This window comes from Phallusia mammillata, chromosome 3 (genome assembly GCF_965637545.1).
Source record: "Phallusia mammillata chromosome 3, kaPhaMamm4.hap1.1, whole genome shotgun sequence".
NCBI lineage: Eukaryota > Metazoa > Chordata > Ascidiacea > Phlebobranchia > Ascidiidae > Phallusia > Phallusia mammillata.
In genome coordinates, this window is record NC_137254.1 from 17,653,592 (window position 1) to 17,671,772 (window position 18,181).

Consider the following 18,181-nt stretch of genomic DNA (forward strand, 5'->3'; position numbering starts at 1 on the left):
TCGACAAAAACCTGCAGCACAATTAAAACTAACCTATAGCTAATTTTGACTAAACACATGTGGTCATATCAGAAATCTCGCTTTCTACCACTATCTTGGGCCTGTATTTCAATGGGCCGGATGGGTGTTTTACCTTTAGATCTTTCAAAAAGTATTCTAGTTTGTTTAACAACCATTAATATCTGATTTAAAAGCCTACGCTTCACGTAAACACGAAAAAACAGACGACAACACCACTTTTTCCTATCCTTTTCCATTGTAAACGCTAAAATCTTACTGGTCGCGTTCAAGCGGAACCGATCTTAATACTTGCAGAGAACATTTTTATTTTTAAAACACAAAAGAAGTTTAATATGTATCAGATTACCTAAAAATCAGAATAATTAATTCAAACTTATGTACAAAATTTTAGTTCGATCCATTGCGTATCGGCAAAGATATCGCCCCATTTATGTCGTCGCTAAATGGACAGCGTGCAGTCTCTGCTTAGTAGTCTCTGGTGTTACTGAGGTTGCTTTGACCCATTCTGTGTGTGCGGAGGCAGTTTGCAAGTTTGCCTTGAATGATTGTTTTAATGTGCGCTGGTTGCTGCCAAATTCCTTTCTCCACTGCAGCAATAATTTGTTCTTTCGGTACCAGTGGCAAAATTAAGACCAACCTAACTGGAGCGCCGTCGGATGGCTACACTAGCCAATACGGCCGATTTCTTGTCACCAGCTGCGCTGATGAGACCTTATAGGTCGAGACAGTGTGCTCTGTCTGCAGCTTATCATTTATTGGCTCGATGCTTTTACATTGACACTGTGACACTGAGCCGACTTCACTTTGGTTCCCAAGCAGTTGCTTGGCCATTGTGAATCAGTTTCCTATGTGGTGTATGTCCAGTTGTGGCATCGCACAGAATAGGCGAGTCACGGGTTTTTACCCTGTTGGTCCCAACAAACTGGAGTGCCGTTGGATGGCAGCTGCACTGATGAGACCTTATAGGTCGAAACAGTGTGCACTGTCTGCAGCTTGTCAGTTTTTATATTATTAAAAATGCTATGGATAATAATTTTGTGTGTGCCTAATATTTGCATGTTTTAGTATTTGTTGAAATTGCCAGCCGTGACTATACTGTGATTAAACATGACAGTTGTCATGGCGACCGAGTGAGAAATCTTGTTTATTCTTCGTTACCAGGACAACATAATAAAAACGAGGTAATCCTGACATCGGATAATAATCCTTGTTTCCATGAATGTTGCCAAGGCAACAGTTTGACAATTCATTTCTCAACCACCGTTACCGAGGAAAACGAATGAGCAAAGGTGACTCATCATTCATTTTTTAACCCATTTTAAATATTCCCAGAACAAACTGACCAACAGAAGGCGGCTTAATATTTGTTTGATAATAATTGGCGACGCAGTAATTTAAAAATTAATCTAAATCTTCTTGTATTAGTCGTTCTTAATGCCTGGAGTACATTGTTCTATAAAGTGTGCGTGTTTACTTGAAACTATTGCTTATTTGCTGTTCAACCTAAAGGTTCTGCAGCTGGTTATATTTTTTTAATTGCCCAAAACACACAACTCAAAATACAATTAAATATTTTTCCATGTAATGCTGTTCAACCTAAAGGTTCTGCAGTTGGTTATACTTTTTTAATTGCCCAAAACACACAACTCAAAATACAATTGAATATTGTTCCATGTAATGTAATTACAAAGTAAATCAACTTTTTCATTGCAAGCATTTACATGTAGACTTAAATTGTTAGAAGCTGTTTAGAGTTAAATTACTTTGTATATAAGTGGGTAGACTGTGTGAATTTGAACAACTCAACAAAGTAATTGTGGTTACATAATTGTCACTGGTACGGAAGAATTAAGAAAAGTCCGTATTTTATCTTGGGTAGATGAATGTTGATTTTAGTCGCATTTGAACTTGATTGTTGATTCTTTAATCGAGTCACTTTCCCCTTTCCAGTGCAACCAGAGCATGTTGTTCCAAATAACTCGTGATCTTCCCCATTCAGCGTTGAGTTTAGAATGGAAACAACCTTTATACCACCATCCACCACCACCTTGTTCGAGTGCACAGTTGACTCCACCATGCCTGTGTTACAATTTGACATTCCAATAAAACCTAACCGCGATACAAATAACACAAACACATAGTGAATTTTTTTGGACGTGCATCTTGATTTCACTAATTTTTTTTTTCTCTGTTAAAGTTCGTCCATGCACTTTTGGCATGAAATCTTTGGTTGCTTTGGATGAAACTTTTAGAGATGTTGTGCGATCTCCTACGTTTGGCCTGATAACCCTAGTAGTACAGGGCTCCCCAACACACAACCCGCGAGGCAATTTTCCGGCGCCCGCGGGAACATTAGCAAATAATAAAAAAAAATATATTGTCAAATATGACCCACATTTTTTGTTTTACTCACCCGCCGAGTGTTCAACAAAGGAAAATTAATGAAACTTTAAACCACACACATATATCTACGTCAAAAATTACAAATTCAAATATTTTGATACAATTATTCTTGTGATGAAATAATGCGAACTTAGTCTGATTATTAGAGCGTAAAGTTAAAAATCCGTTTAGTTCTGTGTGTTTATGGTATAGGCTTAGCGTAGGGATAAGGAACGTTTGCGTTTATGAAGGCCAATCAACATTTCTTGACAGTTTTGTGGGCCGCATATACTGTTTCAGAAGCCTAAGACAGTTGTTTCCAAACCATTTTATTTACATAACAGACGTTTTGTAATTTTCCCGAGTAGGACTCGCAGTCCACGGTGAATACAATGCCAATTAAACACCTTAGCAAAACGAAATCTTAAGCTGCTAAAATTAATTTTCACTTTTACCACTACAGTTTTCAGGATTCATTTCACCTAAATATATTTATTTGATCTAAGAGCGGTTTATGAAATTATGCGCAAACAATTGCTTTCATTGCCACTTGTCATGAAACACAAAAGCCTTGATCAAAACGCAAGTAAGATTGTAAAGCCATGAGCTCTTTGAAAGTCAACGAAAATGGCGCTGTTAAACACTTAAGGGACCGCGGAGTTTGGAAAGATATGGCGTAGACTTTTAATTTTATAGAAATCAGCAACATTTACCTCCCAGGGAGGTATTTGGAGTTGTCAACGCTGGCGCAAACAAAGGACCTCCCAGGGAGGTACTTGGATCTTATTACATAAAACATAAAGACCTCCCAGGGAGGTACTTGGACTTCACAGGGTTCACATATTATTCCGCGGTTGGTGTGTATTAAAGTTTTTGAATATTAAGGTTTTTCTAACATTCAAGGCCGCGTATGGTCCGCGGCTTCTAGGTTTTTGAGAGTGGTTGGCACCAAAAATTGCAGCTGGCGGTTTGGCGGATATTTTTGTAAAATTTTGCGGTTTATATAACTGGTTGGCACCCAAGTGATTTCTTTGGCGTTTTTTTTCATTTCTAATGAAAGTTTGGACATTGTTTGTCAAAGGGTTATCTTTTTTACCCAGCAAAATGTAGGTTAGATTTGGTAGCTGCGTTTTTACAATGCCGGTTAAGGTTACGTTTCATTGAAAAACTGCCCACGTCATGAATGCTCCGTCTAGCCAACCTATACAATTGTAGTCTCTGATTAAACATTAAAAAAAATATGGGAATCCGAATGTTTGTGTCGTGAGTGACATACAGCGAGTGGCATCGAAGTTAAATAGTTGTTTAAAAATGTTACTTAAAAAGTGGAAACCAGCTTACGACAGTAAGCGAAAGTGCATGAAAGTGGAAAAACACTTAAGTTATCATAAGAATCCAAGCCAAACAAATGCTGTCTGGTTAAAAGAACTTTACTAAGGCAGTGATGATCTTGATCTCGAAACCCTAATGACCCCGTTACAAAAATTCAGGACAATGTCCAATTGTGTTCGTTTAGGGTAAAACAGGCCCTGTTCAGTAGATCAGTGGATTTTTATTCGTTGTAAAAAGAAAAAAACCTGAATAGGCAATAGGTGCGTGCGTATGTTTACGGCAAATATCACTATCGCCAGTAGTTTGTTTTGATTTCATGGGGCACCATATAATAATTTTGTAAATATTTGGTAATGAAATTAAACAACACAACGTTTCACAGCCAGGTAATGTGGTTTTAGGAGCTTACTTTATTTCCAGCAGGCTACTGGCTCGGGAAATAAAGTTTCGAGTTATTGTTACGGCACAGAGACAAACGGTCCCGCACATCCGTTCAACTTTTTCCACTTACCAAATTTTAAGTACAGCTCGGCTAATAAAGTAACTTGTACTATACAGCTGTATAATATACGTTTTCCTAGTTTTGTAAAAAGTTTTGGCATTAAACGTATTTTGTTTGGCTCTTTTTTGTTGTGGTTGGCGCTTTTTGGGGAGTTTTTGGCACCTTTGAGGATTTTTTATCTGGCAACCCTGTATGCATCTAGCCCCCATAGTGTAAAACGCTTTTTGTATGTTGCTGGTCAGCACAAACAAAAGTTGTGTAGTACTGTTGTAATAAAGGTAACAGAACATTTGTCACTTTGAGTCGAACAGTGCTTGGTGGACGTATTTGCAATGGCAGTTTAACAGACTTTAACATCAGAAGCGTTAACGAATGCTGTTCAAAACACCTCTAGTGGTCAAATTGGATAAAAGGGACATTGTGGTCTAGTTTTTTATTAGTTTGGATGTGGAACCCCATCAGTCAGAACATTAGCCCGCTAAGAAGGGTACCATTTTAAACAGTGTCCGAAATGGATGAAATTTGGACAGTTTATAGAATACACCATTTTGAGGGGCTGATTGATGTGTTTTACCCTGTAGTCCCACTAACCCCTAAAATGGGTTACATTTGTAAACAATGTCGAAACTGGATAAAATTTAAACAATTCGTAGAATATGTCATTTTTAGGTATCGATTGTTAAGTTTACAATTGCCAAATTGAATGAGATTCGGATAGTTAGTCGCCTACCTCATATAGAATATTGATTAGATGTTTCAACTTATGGCTCCAAACTTGATGACGGTTACCCCAGAAGTTGCATTATTTACAACTTTGCATGTGTGGGGACCTATGAGTTTTTGCTTGCAGAAATAAACAACGGTTATAAAAACACTGGATACTGCAGGGGACCCGATGAAAAATATGTAAGGGTAATATATATTAACGTTTTAAAATATGTTATAGTGTATGTGAAATGACATTATGTGCTAAACCACCCTTCTAGGTTTATGGTGTGTTTCAACCAACAGAGCAAATCCATCAAAACATTTTCGGTCTAATGAGCTTATTGGTTGTGACACCACAGAGACCTTCTAATGATGTTATAATGTCATGCAATAACTAGCTATCAAATGACTTAAATTTAGGTGTAAGGATTTGATCATTGTCTTTGGTCCTGTTGTTTGTATGAATTCTGTGTATAAAAGTCACAATGAAACAAAAATGATCTCGTTCATTGGACATTTCGGAAATATTTCGATACTTATTTACATAAACTGTATTTACCTATCATTATCCCGATCTTTGGTGGTGAATTGCATTCCGTTGTGATATGACAAACTGTCACCAGCCGTTCCACTGTAGCCAGAAACATGTAAACGATAATTGTCAGATTCGTCGTCGATTGCAAACGAACTGCGAAAACAAAACACATTGTTGGTGTTTCTTGTATTTCTTATGGGTCGGTCCCATTTGCTAAAGGGCACACATATCATTTAAACTACTTTGGATTTTACATTGGTATCGGAAGTTGTGCATTGTAAATTTTGTGAAGCGCTGGCATTTGTAAACGATCGTTGATATGAAGCTCATTGTTTGTTTTCAAAAAATTATCCCAAAACACGAAATTTGTGTGAAAACTCTAAACTTTTGTGCCCTAGACTCTATACCACACGGGGTGCCAGAAGACTGATTTTCAAGTTCACGGTCGGCTCTTAGGAGTTACTTACGCTGCCGGGTTCCAAAACTTGCATGTTTTTTTTACACAAGTAATCAAGCAGTCAAATGATGAGCCGCATTTCACCGGTCAAGGATTTATCTTCTTTGCATCATTTTAGAAACGCAGAATATAAATGTGGGGATTTCAAAATGAATGACTTGTGGAAATAGTGTTTTTTTTTCAAAATTAATGACTGTGTGGAATAGTGTTTATTTTGTGCCAGGTGATTTAAAATCTATAAAATAGGAGGAGGCAGAATCGTGAGCTTAGGGCAGTGTTTCTTAACCTTTTTAGCGCTTGTACCCCTTGAGCTTTCATGATATTTTCTCGTACCCCCTCTCTACAATGGCCGACAGAAGCAAACAATAATGGGAATTAATCTCAGTGTATTTACAACTTACATGTTGAATGCATGCATTAAAACAGTCTTGTAAGTTCAACAAAATTTACAGAACACCAACAATCAGGCAATTAAAATCAACTACACATAACAAAGTAACTTGTTACGCATTCTTCACAAATATGCCTAAATAATGTATAATTTCACATTGACTGTCGTACCCCCTACTTTGGTGCTTCGTACCCCCAAGGGGTACATGTACCCCTGGTTAAGAACCCCTGGCTTAGGGCATTTTCAGAGTGACACCTATACCAATGCTTTTTTGTTGCTGCTCGAAACATACATATTTTTTAAAAATGTTTTTTTTAATCATACAGCGAATTATGGACATTCTCAGAGAACTATTATTCATTTGCCAATGCATTTTAGCGCTTTTTTGAGCAGGTTTGCCAATTTTTTACCCTTAAGAACCGGACAATCCAATACACATATTGTCACTTACATTATGTTACAAAGGTCAATTATTGTTTCACTCTGTTGTAAAGGAGATATGTTTTAACACAACAAATTTCAATATGAGTTAATGCCACCATAAGGGCATATTAATTTTGAAAAAGGAATCATACCTGTACTGTGCGTAAGCCATTCGGACATTAAAATCTTTCATCTTTATGTACAATTTGCAGTGTTGTCCACTCGTCATCCTGTGTATTTCATCCAAACCTGGTTTGTTTTAAGTAATGATCAAATTCAATTTACGAGTTTAAATCGAATTATTTGTTCACCGAGCCAGAATTCTCCTTCCATGTTTCCGAATCCATCTTTATATTCCCGCCAGGTTCGGTTAAAATCCACACTTCCGTCGAATCGTCGTTGAAAAACCTGTCATGTAATTAATATACTTGTGATTAAAATCTGTTGTTGTTTTTTTATTTCGCTTTGTTTCGGTTTACCGTCCAACCATGTTCACAGAAAGCCCTTTTCTTACTAGGAAACAGCTGATAACCGTTTACTGATGACGTAGAGCAGTTGACGACAGAAAGAAAATTTTCAATTTCTGAAAAAAATGACACAAACACATGGAACAGAAAATCTGCAAATTGTGCAAAACCGATTTTGAAAGCAATATGAGTGTTTGAAGATTGTGGCTGACTTAAGGTTCCCATATTTTTTGTCTAAAAGTTCGGTATTTTCGTTTAAGAAATTCTCTAAATCAAAAACCAACAATGATCAAAAAAGATAAATCTTAAATCGATAAACACAAACACCACCAATACAAGTGACTTCTAGATTTTTAAATAACAGTTACCTTGAAATCTTTGTCTAGTTTCTTGCTTGAAATGTTCCAAGTTTAAGGCTTCTCCTTTTCGTCCAACAGTCCCTTTATCTCCTTTTATGCCAGGATATCCCTGTAAACCCATTTCGCCTGGCGGCCCAACACCCCCCCCTTATGACCTTTTGGACCTATCGGCCCATTTGGACCAGCCTCGCCTCTTTGGCCCGGTGCACCAGACATTCCAGCGTCACCTTTGGGACCTGGTGGTCCAGTAGCCCCGTTCTGACCGGTTATACCCCTGGGTCCCGACTTACCTGGCAGCCCTGTGTCCCCTTTTTCACCCCTTGCATTCAACAGGTTTCCAGGGGTGACAGTGACGTCATCACCGCATGTTGCAACGGTGACGTAACTGCATTGCCGCTGTCCGCTGACCAGTGACATATAATACAGCATAATCGCTGTCAGTTGTAACAACATGTTTGTGAAATTACTTTTTCTTCTGCTAAACAAGTAGATAATACAAGCTCAGAAGGTTATGTTAAAGATTCAAAACAACTGAAAATGTTACCGTCCGTCTTAAAAAAATGTTTCACCGGGTTTACAACTAAGAACGTTGTACCACAAGTTTTTCATTTTAATTCCTATTGTAAACTCATTGGGTTGGAAGGGCGTTTGGTTTCCGGAATGACTGTGTTTAAATTCCATATGTAATTAAAATTCTCTTTCGGTTCTATGAACAGAGGGAAGGTTTAAAAACAACATAACGTAAGTTCCCGGTTGATTGGTCCCGATTTGCGACTTTAAAACGTTTTAAAGTTTGGCACTTGTCACAAATTAACGACATTCGTTTAACTTCCGTGATTTGAGACATGTTTGCTATTAATCGAAGGCTAAAAACGCCGAAAAAATATTGATACTCTTAATGGTAATTTATAAACGGTACTAAAACTTTGCAAAGCAAAGAAAAAACAAAAACAATATGGGGTTTAAGTTTCCGTTGTTTATGTTTTTGCATCTGATGCTTGTTTCACATTCTTTCACACCTGTGGTCAAAATGAACCCACTTTTAACAAAACATGCAGAATACGTTTGTTGTATCACGAATAACACCTTCTGGATAAAACAAAGGGTATATTGTGGGGTTTAGTCCGCACATTGAACGTAACCTGTGTTGCGGCAGACGCAGTGGTGTAAGTTGAATCGTGTTTTAGTTTCAATAAAATGAGCTTGACTTGAAACTCGTATTGTATTTTCACGTCCGAAAATCTTTTTTCGGGTCTAGTTAGGGCATTTTACAATAACAAGGTTTGGGCGTCTACTTTCCGGCAACAGCAAATAAATGTATGGTGTCCAATGGATTACAAACAAATGTCCGATGTTACCGGAAGGTAAATTTCTATGTGAAAGCCGCACAATCCAATGCTTTTCTCAAGACATAGGCAGCTTAGATTGAGTAACAAGATAATTTGAATTACCTCAAAAACAGTGTCACAGATGTATGATTGCAGTGATCGAATGTTTATGTTAATGTTCGCTGATGAGTCTCAATATTGTAACCGCGTCACTACAAATTAAAGAGGTATATCACCGTCCTTAACCTCCCAAGCTCCTGGGCTTGTCAGGACAGAGTCCTGGAAACTCCACACACGTGTCTTGCACTTCGGTTTGTTTGTTTATTACTTATTCAAATAAAATCTTATTCAAATAGAATGCTTATTCAAATAGAATGCTTATTCAAATAGAATGTTTGGGAAACAAAACAAGTCGTTAGAAATTAATAGTAATAACGTTTACATATAAATTCAAGTTTAACTAGCAACCAACACATTATTTCAATGCAAGTAATTAAACACTAAGCCAAAGAGTTAACTGCGGTAGGACTAAAACTGCTATGAGCCATTACATCAGCGGTACGTTTTATAAATTCATAACACGTGACATTAAACTGTACAACTATGCTTTTGCCGTTGGCGCTTGCACATTTTCTCACACACTAAACAGCGCCTAATTTACCGCACAATACAAAACATACGATTAGACCACCAGATAGCAAAGTCGATCAACCTCCTGATTTAACTTTAACACGGAATATTATCAACTCGAGCATTTTAGCAAGTAAAACCAGCTAATTTGGTAAACAACTATTGCAAGGTTTGCACAAATTATGACGTAATCGCTACATGATCAACAATTTTTGTGAACAAATGTAATAGAAAGCGAATACATCTTGGGTTAGAACCACCGCGAGATGATGTAACTTACCGATTTTAATCGTGTCTTTGCCACTGCGCTTTGAGAGAGCTGATCGCAGAAAGCTTATGATACTAAGTGAGTCGCCCAAACCTATACCAGATCGTTGTGGGCCACCAAGACCGTTGCCCTCAAAGCTCAACTGAAAATGCATTAAACTCGTCTTAAACTTCAGTTCAAACCGGAATGTTCGGTGGAAATGCCACGCTACTTCGGTAATCAATGTGTTTCAAAATCCGAATCAAGTCAGTACGTAAATCAAAATACAAAAATAATAAATAAAAGATCAGATAAAAAAATTAAATTCGCATTTGCTCTTCAAACCGGTTTAAAATTGAGGTCGACTGCTCTGGTTTAAACCAGGGGTGTACAACCTTTTTCACTCTGGGGCCAAATACATTAACCATGATTAGATGGCGGGCCGCACCAAAAGTTGATATTACTTGGTTGTATACCAAATATGCTTATATTGAGTTAACAAGTAAAAGTCGCGTTTATTTATAGACGCATTATTGCCAGGTCGCAGAAAAATACCACCGGGCGCATTAATCTGCACAAAAAATGTGGAATATTTGGACTCATTTGCTAGTAAATTAGAAATTTCCAGCGTCTCCGCGGGCCGCACAACCTTCATCAACGGGCCGCATTTGGCCCGCGGGCCGCAGGTTGCACACCCCTGGTTTAAACCATTGACGTACGAACAACTTTTGAAACCAATTAAACGGTCCATACGTCACAAATTATCCGTTGCAAAAAGTTTGTGCAGTCTTACAGCAACAAACAAAAATAAATATGCAAAGTTGTTGAAAATGTTTTTGTATTTTTTCAAACCCTTGTAATAACTGTGCTTTTTTATCCATTGAAACGTCGTTTTTATTACATTCTGGTCGGCAATGGGATGCAACTCGAGTTTCTGTAAACTTTAAACTTAATACAACAACCCTAATTCGATAAAGGATGACCTTAAAAACTGAACAACTATACGTTGAAAAAAACAACTAAGAACCTTCATGCACTGCCAGTGTCGAAATTGTTTTAAAAAAAGTATTTCCAAAATGTATAACTTGTCAAATTACATTATGTCTTCTTCAAAACGAGATTTTTAACGACAAAAATTTCTTGTTGCAAATCTGTTCTCCCGGCTTGGATTTGAACCAAAACAACTTGACTATACCAAACTAGCAGCGCAGCCCCAGGTTAGTCGTACAGTTTTGTTGTTTCAAGTTTTTACTCTATTATCTAAAGTCATAAATCTGAATATTTTCAATCAAATGAAAACAATTATTCTTACGTGCAAAACCAAGCGCACAAAACGCTGGTAAATCATCAGTAACTGTTTCATTGCTGTAATAAACTCGCTGCACAATCATTTTTGTACACTATAGTCAATAGCCAGGATATGCTTGCAAAAAAGAAGCCTCTGCTATTAAACCCAGGTACGGGAAGCGCACAAAACGTTGGTAAATCATTAACCACTGCTACGTTGCCGTACTAAACTTGCTACACAACCACATTTCTACACAATAGTCAACAGCCAGGATGTAATTGCAAAAAGGAAGCCTCTGCTATTAACACCCAGGTACAGGAAGCGCACAAAACGCTGGAACAGAATAAAGTTTGTGTGCTTTTGGTACCGTTCATTGTCAGTCAAAGGCTAAAATGCAATGGCTCAGATGGTTACTAAGCAAATACGGCCCTCGCTGAGGCCATGTCATAAATTCCTAAGCCAATAGGCATTTTGATGTCCTGTTCACATATGATGTGGGCAAATTCAATATCCTTGTTCCATCCTTGTTTGTTTTGTTTAAGAGGAACCGATGTGTGACATAAAGATTACAGAACATACCTGATACACTTATAACAGAAAATTAGGTGGCCAAAGGTCAAGTTTTTGATTTAATAACTATTGCCAAAGATACCGATTTGGTAGATAAATCAGACAAGACATCCATGAGAAATAAAACAATGATGGAAAAGGCAGGGGAGGCAAAGAAGCAAAGGGGCCACAACTTTAATATGTATGACTAGTAACTAACTTACCAATGATGACCTATATTGTTTCTGTACTTTACTGCCATTTTAAAGACCAAATTCGGCGAAAATGGTAAATCTTAAAATCAGAATATCATAAAGTTAAAGCAGACTTGGGCACATCATGCCATTTGGCCGTTTTTTGATGCAATGATGAGTTGTTTTCCACGTGTCCTCGTTTATTGGTAGGTGCCTATGAAATAATAGATATGACATTTTAATGCCCCCATACATGTGTGTTTTGTTTGACATTTTTTAGTCATTTAGTCAATCATATGGATTCGAATCATTTGACATAGAAGCACTACCTCAAACTTTGGAAGAACTCAAAATGACTGACACCCAAACTCCAACTGGTATAATGCATAGTAGTGTCTTAACTTGGTACAATTACATTATGCTATCATGTTTCTGTTTAGACCATTTATCAGAAGACATAAACATATTAGTTTTACTGCAGGAAGCAGGTAAAAATAAATTATTGGTCAAAGTATTGTGAAGTATCGTGTATTGAAGTTATAGCGCATATAATATCGTACGAGTGACTGTGATTGCATGAACGTTTTATTTCGTCATCGTCACCTTTTCAGTACTCGACCTCAATTGTCAGTTGTCGCTGTTTGACACCTTATGCACGATTGAACAGTTACGTCATCATCACCTTCGCAACTATATATTCACATGTGTTGTAACTCTCACACTTAATAACACCTCTCTTAACTCAATAAACAAAGTTTGAGGTTAAAACGCCGTCTCCCTCATTGGACTAAGCTCAGACAAGCAGTAGCTCAGATAGGCAAGGACTTAATATAAACATCTACAGCGAAAGATACTTCTGTAGTTATAAGTACGACGTCTACTAGACAAGCCCCTACATAAATTGGCGAACCCGACGTGATTTTGACGGATCCTGTACTCAATTACGGCGAGGTATTATTTTGTTGTTTACTATTCACAATTATTTCTACTTAATTATGTCCTACATGCATAATCTTCTGCCTTTTGGCAAACTTAAAAAGACAAAACTTACTTCTACTCCCATCATAAGAAGCACTGAGCTGCCCCCTTACAGTGGTACTGGACAATTACCCAAGGATTCTCGCTTTCCTGGGCCGTATCAAACAAACAATCGTCAAGACGATTGTGACAGTGGGTCTAGTTCACCCATCAGTCAACCGTCCGATATCAAGGTAGTTTATCCGGATTTATCTACCAATCAATAAACCGGGTGCGAAACTGCCATGTCACCACCTAACAGAGGCATGCTGCTTGCTAAGTTAAATATCCCTAAGTTCTGGGCCGAACGGTGTGCTGTATGGTTTACCAGAAAAAATGATGAGGCATATTTAGATTCAGTGTATGTCTAACCCTAATCAGAACGTAGCCAGGTATAAAAACGGTTCTGATTGAAGGTAATACTGGCTACTGTGTATTATTGACTCTCAGACAGTATGCTGGACTGGTTACATACATCAGAACAAACAAATGCATCCGTTATAAATCAGCTCTGTATCTCATTACAATTAAGGTAACGCAAAAATACGTTCCTGGTGTCGCGTCAGGAATAACGACAAGGCAATCAACCTACAAGGAAAATAAAAGAAATGATGCAACTGACACAGTGAGCCGATTTCACTTTGGTTCCCAAGCAGTTTCTTGGCGATAGTGAGCCTGTTGATGCCCAGTTGTGGCATCGAACAGAATAGGTGAGGCATGGTAACAATAGGCTGTTACACCCAACGTACTTCTGTGCCGTTGGATGGCCACACCATCCAATGCGGCCTATCGCTCGTCACCAACTACACTGGTGGGACCTTATAGGTTGAAACAGTGTGCACTGTCTGCAGCCTAATAATGCAACTATTTCGTAGTATATATTAGAATTGTTTTAGGCCAAATGCATTCGTTTACATTTATTCAAATCAATAAGTGGCGGTAGAGCATTGTTGCGTAAATGCGTTGTAGTATGATATGTTGATAATGTTGCCAGATTATCATGGTTTTTGCGTAAATACATTATTGTGTTTGTTTGTTTTGTTTACAAGTCATAGTTTCGTTTTTTCGTGTCGTATTTTTCGGCTGAACTTATGTTTCTTATTCGTATCATGATGAACAAAACACTTTATTGGTTATTGATCAGATAAGGGAAATTGCAGCATTACATTTCCTTATACTTCAATAAACATAATTTCAGCCAACTGCAACTAGCGCTCGATACAATGTATTGAAACTACTCGTTGTCACCACCAGTGGCTTAACAAAATGTTCAAAACCAGTTCTCACAAACACAGCGTCATATTAATTGCACGAAACGGCTGTTCAGTATTTTCTATGATCAGAGGAGATTATAATGAAGCGAGTCTACTAGCGGCCAGAAAGTATGTCAAGGTAGTCGGAAGCATCGAAAAAGAATATGGCACATCTGGCCTGCAAAGCGGCAGATATTTTACCAAAAAGCCTTCGCCTGGCTCCTCCGGACAAATCCAGATCCTCATTTTTTACAGTTCGCAAGTGCGGCTGGGCACTGCTCAAAAACAGAATAACCAGTTCGCATCAAAAATCGGACAGCTCAAACTTCTCTGCAAAGATTTAAAAAGCAGCCAAAAATTTTGAGAGGGGCCAAATAATTTGTTGTCTAATATACTTTCTTCTAACGCTCGGCGTGTTCTTACCAACACGTGACTTGCCAAACTGTGGTTCGACGGGACAGTCTGCATAAATAAAAAGCATGGATTTGGCTTACAATTTGGTGACAAAAGTCATTTTTGTTAATTTATATATTCCTTTGATAGTTGAGAGACGAAACCAACTTTAAAAATTTGGAAGGGGCCATGGCCCCTTTGGCCCCTCCCTGACTACGCCCCTGGTTCCTATCCTAGAAATGGTCGGTGCTGCAGAGGCGGGTCTGCTAAGTCTTGGCCACGACAACGCAGCTGCCGCGGATTTGGCTAGAAGTCGAACCTCCACGGATCCAAATCCGAATTTGTCTCTATCGGTGATAATCTTAAAAGCAGACAAAGGGAACTGCACGGTGGTCATGGACAGGAAACAATACGAACATAAGTCTTAATCCCTTCTGGATGACAACTCCGTGCACCAACGGTTAATGAAAAATCCGCTCAAGAGCATTGAACAGGAATTGAACAAGTTCATTTGGAAACTGCGCACGGACAACTACCTCATCGACCAAAAATACCGTCACCTCAGGAGCACGCACGGATTACTTCCAAAATTTTACTGTTTGTCATGTACAAACAAACTTTCTATGTAAAAGTTAAGTACTGAATTCTGTATTACTACTTAGTGTTATTAAGTCTCTTGGGATTTCATGTTTAGGTAAACTTCTTGGCAAGCCTGGAAGGTACCTCAGTTGCAGATTGTGTAAGCCGGATCATGAAGCTGGTTGGGACCAATAAAATGTGGTCAGATAGTTACAAAGATCGAAACGGAAAAACACCCTTTAGCAAAACAATATGCAACAAAGTTGTTGCATTCAGAAAATCGTGGTCCTTAAAAGGATAGAATCTCTAAGAACTGAGGTTCGGGAGAGTAAAATTACCTAAAGATCATTGCTAAATTTATGAACTGGAAAGTACAATATACTGCAATAGGTACAAATTGAAACAATACAACAAAGGTGTAAGCCCTGTCAACCAAATTTTTATCAATGAAAGCCTGACAAAAGAAGAATCGGGAGAGATTTAATAACTGTATGCGGTTCAAGAGGGACCACCAGTTTCACAACATTTGGACAAGAAACAGAGCGACATTTTTAAAGAAGGATACAGCCATCCGGAGTGAGAATAACTTGGTATGGCCTAAGATTTGTTAACACTTGTAGCAGGTAAACCTAAAAAATCCCGTAATCTTTTTCTCACATGAAATGAGACAAATGTACAAGTGATCTCAATCATGGGATATAATTTCCATCACACTGATACTCCTCATCGTGCTAGAGGAGTTCAGTATAATACAACAGTATAACATCAGGTATTACCGTAAACTTATTGCCCCAGGTAGCAAAAAATAGACACCCAACTATCATTTGAACATTTGAAGTGCTCCAGGTTGCACTATCATCAACATTGCATAAACCGAGTGACACCAACCATTCGGTTTATATATGTGGTGATTTTAACATCGACCACATGCAGTACAAGGAAGCAAAAAGCGTTTAAATTTTTTTGGATTCCTTGCAAATTTTTGATTTCTCATCTTTAATATGTCTAACAAACCACAGCCCAACACGTATCACTTTTACACACACAACACCCGATTCCGCAAAACTACTCACATTAAATTCAGCCATATCTGGGAAATTTTATCCCTTCAGGGCAGGAAATCAGACTTTCTGATCGTATGAGCTGCGGTCGTCCCATTTTATGCAGAAATGCCAGATAACGGCACAAATCGCCATGATTGGCGGTAGAAAATGTGTGATTGCTCACGCGGAACTGTTTTCGTGTGTAGTACAGAGCAACTGCAGACAACCTTTCGATGTGTTTAGTGTAATGACGTTATTCAATTCATTTATTTCGTTCACGCGCAGTAAGTAATCCGTTATGTACATTCAAGTAATAACGACGCAACAAAAATGGATCAGCTGGAGCCACTAGTGGCCATTGCAAGTAGCTGACCCTATCTATTTAAACGGTTTTTGATACTTTTAAACAAGGAATAAACAAGAAAAGAAGGCAATGAAGGTCACAACAAAGTTTGAAAATAGTGATAAATTCTGCATATGTAAATCTCAACTCATTGCGAAGCGTTGTGAGTATAAAACAAAGGCCTCACCAGGCAAAGAGTCACAACAATTTCCTCGCAGTAATACTCGATTGATTAGGTGCAAGGCGGGGTATAGGAATTTTGGGACCAATTAAGACAGTGGTTCTTAACCTTTTTGGGATAGTTTCCCACTACAGCCGATCACCAAGTTCGAATTTCCCGGTAGAGCTACTAACACGATAACGAGGATCTACCCCCCAAAAGGACCTAATTTCCGGTAGGTGGCGCAATAGAGCATTCCGCGCCAAAAAGGCGTATTATTGAAAGTGTACTTACATTATTTGGTCGTGGTGTGTAGTTTAATTATGTTGTGTTTGTTTCATAAAATGGACATTAAATTTATTAATTTTCATGTAGAGCAATGGATATAAAGTTCATTAATTGCAAAAACTGTCACGTGGAGCTGCGGCAGGTTGCTGACAGCAAAGTGAGTTGTTTTAAATTGTCAAGTAGTCGTTCAAAATTTAGCAAGACAACTTAATTCATTCTGTTTATTATACAGACAAAGGGAAAATCGGCAACGAAGGTAATACAGTTGATTGCTAATTAGGAAATCTGTGTGGCAGATGATTTAACATAAATAGAAATGCTGTATATATGTTCAATTTTACAGATTTATGCCTTACCGGCAATTCAGGGCCCTACAACAGTAAGTGACCTGTTTATAATCATTACCATACAATGTGTTACTGTTATATGTGTTATATTTTACAGACAAAATAAAATATCCCCTAATGCAAAGTAAGCAAAGTGGTGTAACTGAAATTTGGTGTAATTAATCCATCTATTGCATTATTATTTACAGATGGCTTCCCAGAAACAAATTTAATCATAGAAGTAAGACCATTTTTTAAATATGCCTGTATATAAAATAGATGACAACATTGTGTTTTTAGACCTAAGAAGAGTCCCATTTAAAAATAAAGTATGTGACATAACAGTGGATTTCAGTAAGGTGTTTGTGCCAATTGATTATGTCTGTGATAGAGCTAATGACATCACCATTTTTGTAGGCACCAAAACAGGACACCCCGGCAGAAAATGTAAGTATGTGGAATATTAATAACAGTGGGTTTCAGTAAGGTGTTTGTGCCAATTGATTATGTCTATGATAGAGATAATGACATCACCATTTTTGTAGGCACCAATACAGGACACCCCGGCGGAAGATGTAAGTATGTGGAATTATTAATAACAGTGGGTTACAGTAAGGTGTTTTTACCAATTGATTATGTCTATGATAGAGATAATGACATCACCATTTTTGTAGGCACCAATACAGGACACCCCGGCGGAAGATGTAAGTATGTGGAATTATTAATAACAGTGGGTTACAGTAAGGTGTTTTTACCAATTGATTATGTCTATGATAGAGATAATGACATCACCATTTTTGTAGGCACCAAAACAGGACACCCCGGCGGAAAATGTAAGTATGGTAAACCTTAAGTGTAAAGTTTTTTGAAACTGTTGCTGTGCTTTGCAGAAAGAAGAGAAATAAAATGAACAAGTTGTTTATGGTGTCGTTTTTGAAAGTTTTAAAGTAAAGATAACAATGCACA

General features: G+C 37.9%; 1 protein-coding gene and 1 long non-coding RNA gene across 2 annotated transcripts; one reads left to right on the forward strand and one right to left on the reverse strand.

The window, feature by feature from the left end:
* Positions 1–1,623: 1,623 nt before the first annotated feature.
* LOC145219762 (fibrinogen C domain-containing protein 1-like) lies at positions 1,624–7,994 on the reverse strand. The gene is made up of 6 exons (XM_080087077.1): positions 7,868–7,994; positions 7,231–7,334; positions 7,063–7,159; positions 6,868–7,000; positions 5,505–5,633; positions 1,624–2,100 (listed from the first exon to the last, which is right to left on the reverse strand). The coding sequence occupies exons 1-6, from the start codon at positions 7,992–7,994 to the stop codon at positions 1,914–1,916; spliced, it is 777 nt and encodes a 258-aa protein (XP_079943203.1). The 3' UTR covers positions 1,624–1,913.
* A 4,556-nt stretch (positions 7,995–12,550) lies between these two features.
* On the forward strand, positions 12,551–13,959 carry LOC145220600 (uncharacterized). Its single transcript, XR_013858229.1, has 2 exons — positions 12,551–12,764; positions 13,363–13,959. It is a non-coding gene; the product is annotated as an uncharacterized LOC145220600 (long non-coding RNA).
* Positions 13,960–18,181: the final 4,222 nt, after the last annotated feature.

Coding starts and splice junctions, on each gene's coding strand:
- LOC145219762 (XM_080087077.1), bottom strand. CDS start 7,994: ATGTCACTGGTCAGCGGACAGCGGCAATGCAGTTACGTCACCGTTGCA. Junction 5,634..6,867: donor AAAATTAATATGCCCTTATG/GTGGCATTAACT, acceptor TTGTTTTCGCAG/TTCGTTTGCAATCGACGACG. Junction 2,101..5,504: donor AAAGATCGGGATAATGATAG/GTAAATACAGTT, acceptor ATTGTAACACAG/GCATGGTGGAGTCAACTGTG.